General features: G+C 58.7%; 1 protein-coding gene across 1 annotated transcript in view; it reads right to left on the bottom strand.

Moving 5' to 3' along the window:
• Nucleotides 1-951, bottom strand: part of SDK2 (sidekick cell adhesion molecule 2) — a 243,119-nt gene that overhangs the window by 129,337 nt on the left and 112,831 nt on the right. The window contains 1 exon segment of the mRNA XM_039859879.1: nucleotides 1-143. Coding sequence (XP_039715813.1) covers nucleotides 1-143 — 143 coding nt within the window.

Raw genomic sequence — 951 nt, 5'->3', positions numbered from 1 at the left:
CTTGGTCAGCTCCTTGTTGTTGTGGAGCCACTTGAACTCCAGCGGCCAGCTGCCCTCGGCCATGCACGTGAGCACCAGGCGGTTGCCCTCCAGGTGCACCTGCGTCCGCACTGGCTCCGTCTTGAAATAGGGGGCCACGTCATCTGTGGGAAGCAGACACACAAAGCCACGGTTATCACTTGCTCATCTTTATTCTGTTGCTCATTTAGAGCCCTAACGCCTTTACACAGAGGGAGCAGGTGCAGCCAGGCAACTTGCCTAGCTACGGTCAGGTGGCTGAGAAGGACTTGAACTTGGGTCAGTCTTATTTCAGGGGAATCAGGGCAGAGTCCATCCAGTGGGCCTCCTCTACCACCAGGCTGCTTGACCCTCCCATCCCTGGCCCTGGGCCAGCCTCCTTCAACCTCCCCATCTGCACTCCGGGTCAGCTGCCTGGACAAAGGGAGGGCCATTGCCTGGGCTGTGGGTGTGCAGAGTCACCCCAACCTTCTGACCTGACTCAATTAACCCAACCAAACACATGCTCCCCAACAGTTCCCCACCCCCATGAACCCAATGCATTCCAGGCCCTGGGCTCCAGGGAATCACTTATTTTGGTCCTTCTGGCCAGTGGGAGAGAGGGCAGCAGCGAAATAGACAAGGGGGTGACAAAGGGATAGGAAGAGATGGGGGAACGGGGAGAGGGCCTCCCAGCCCATCACTGAGTCTGCTTGCCCTGGGAGGAGCCCGCACCCGGGAACAGCCACGAGGACGAAAGCACCTGCTACGTTCCGGACTGTTCTAGAAGCTCTACCGGATGCTCATTCAATCTGCAGATGACCCCACGACCAGACAGGACCATACGCCACCTTTGGAGAGGGGTTAGACAACCGCCCAGAGTCACATAGCCCGGAGGGGAGGAGCTAGCTCAGCAGACCAACTGCAGAGGCTGAGCGCTGGACCTTGCACCTG

The sequence above is a fragment of the Pteropus medius genome, unplaced genomic scaffold (assembly GCF_902729225.1).
Source record: "Pteropus medius unplaced genomic scaffold, Ma_sr-lr_union100, whole genome shotgun sequence".
Classification (NCBI taxonomy): domain Eukaryota; kingdom Metazoa; phylum Chordata; class Mammalia; order Chiroptera; family Pteropodidae; genus Pteropus; species Pteropus medius.
This window is presented reverse-complemented; position numbering and strand designations above follow the sequence as displayed.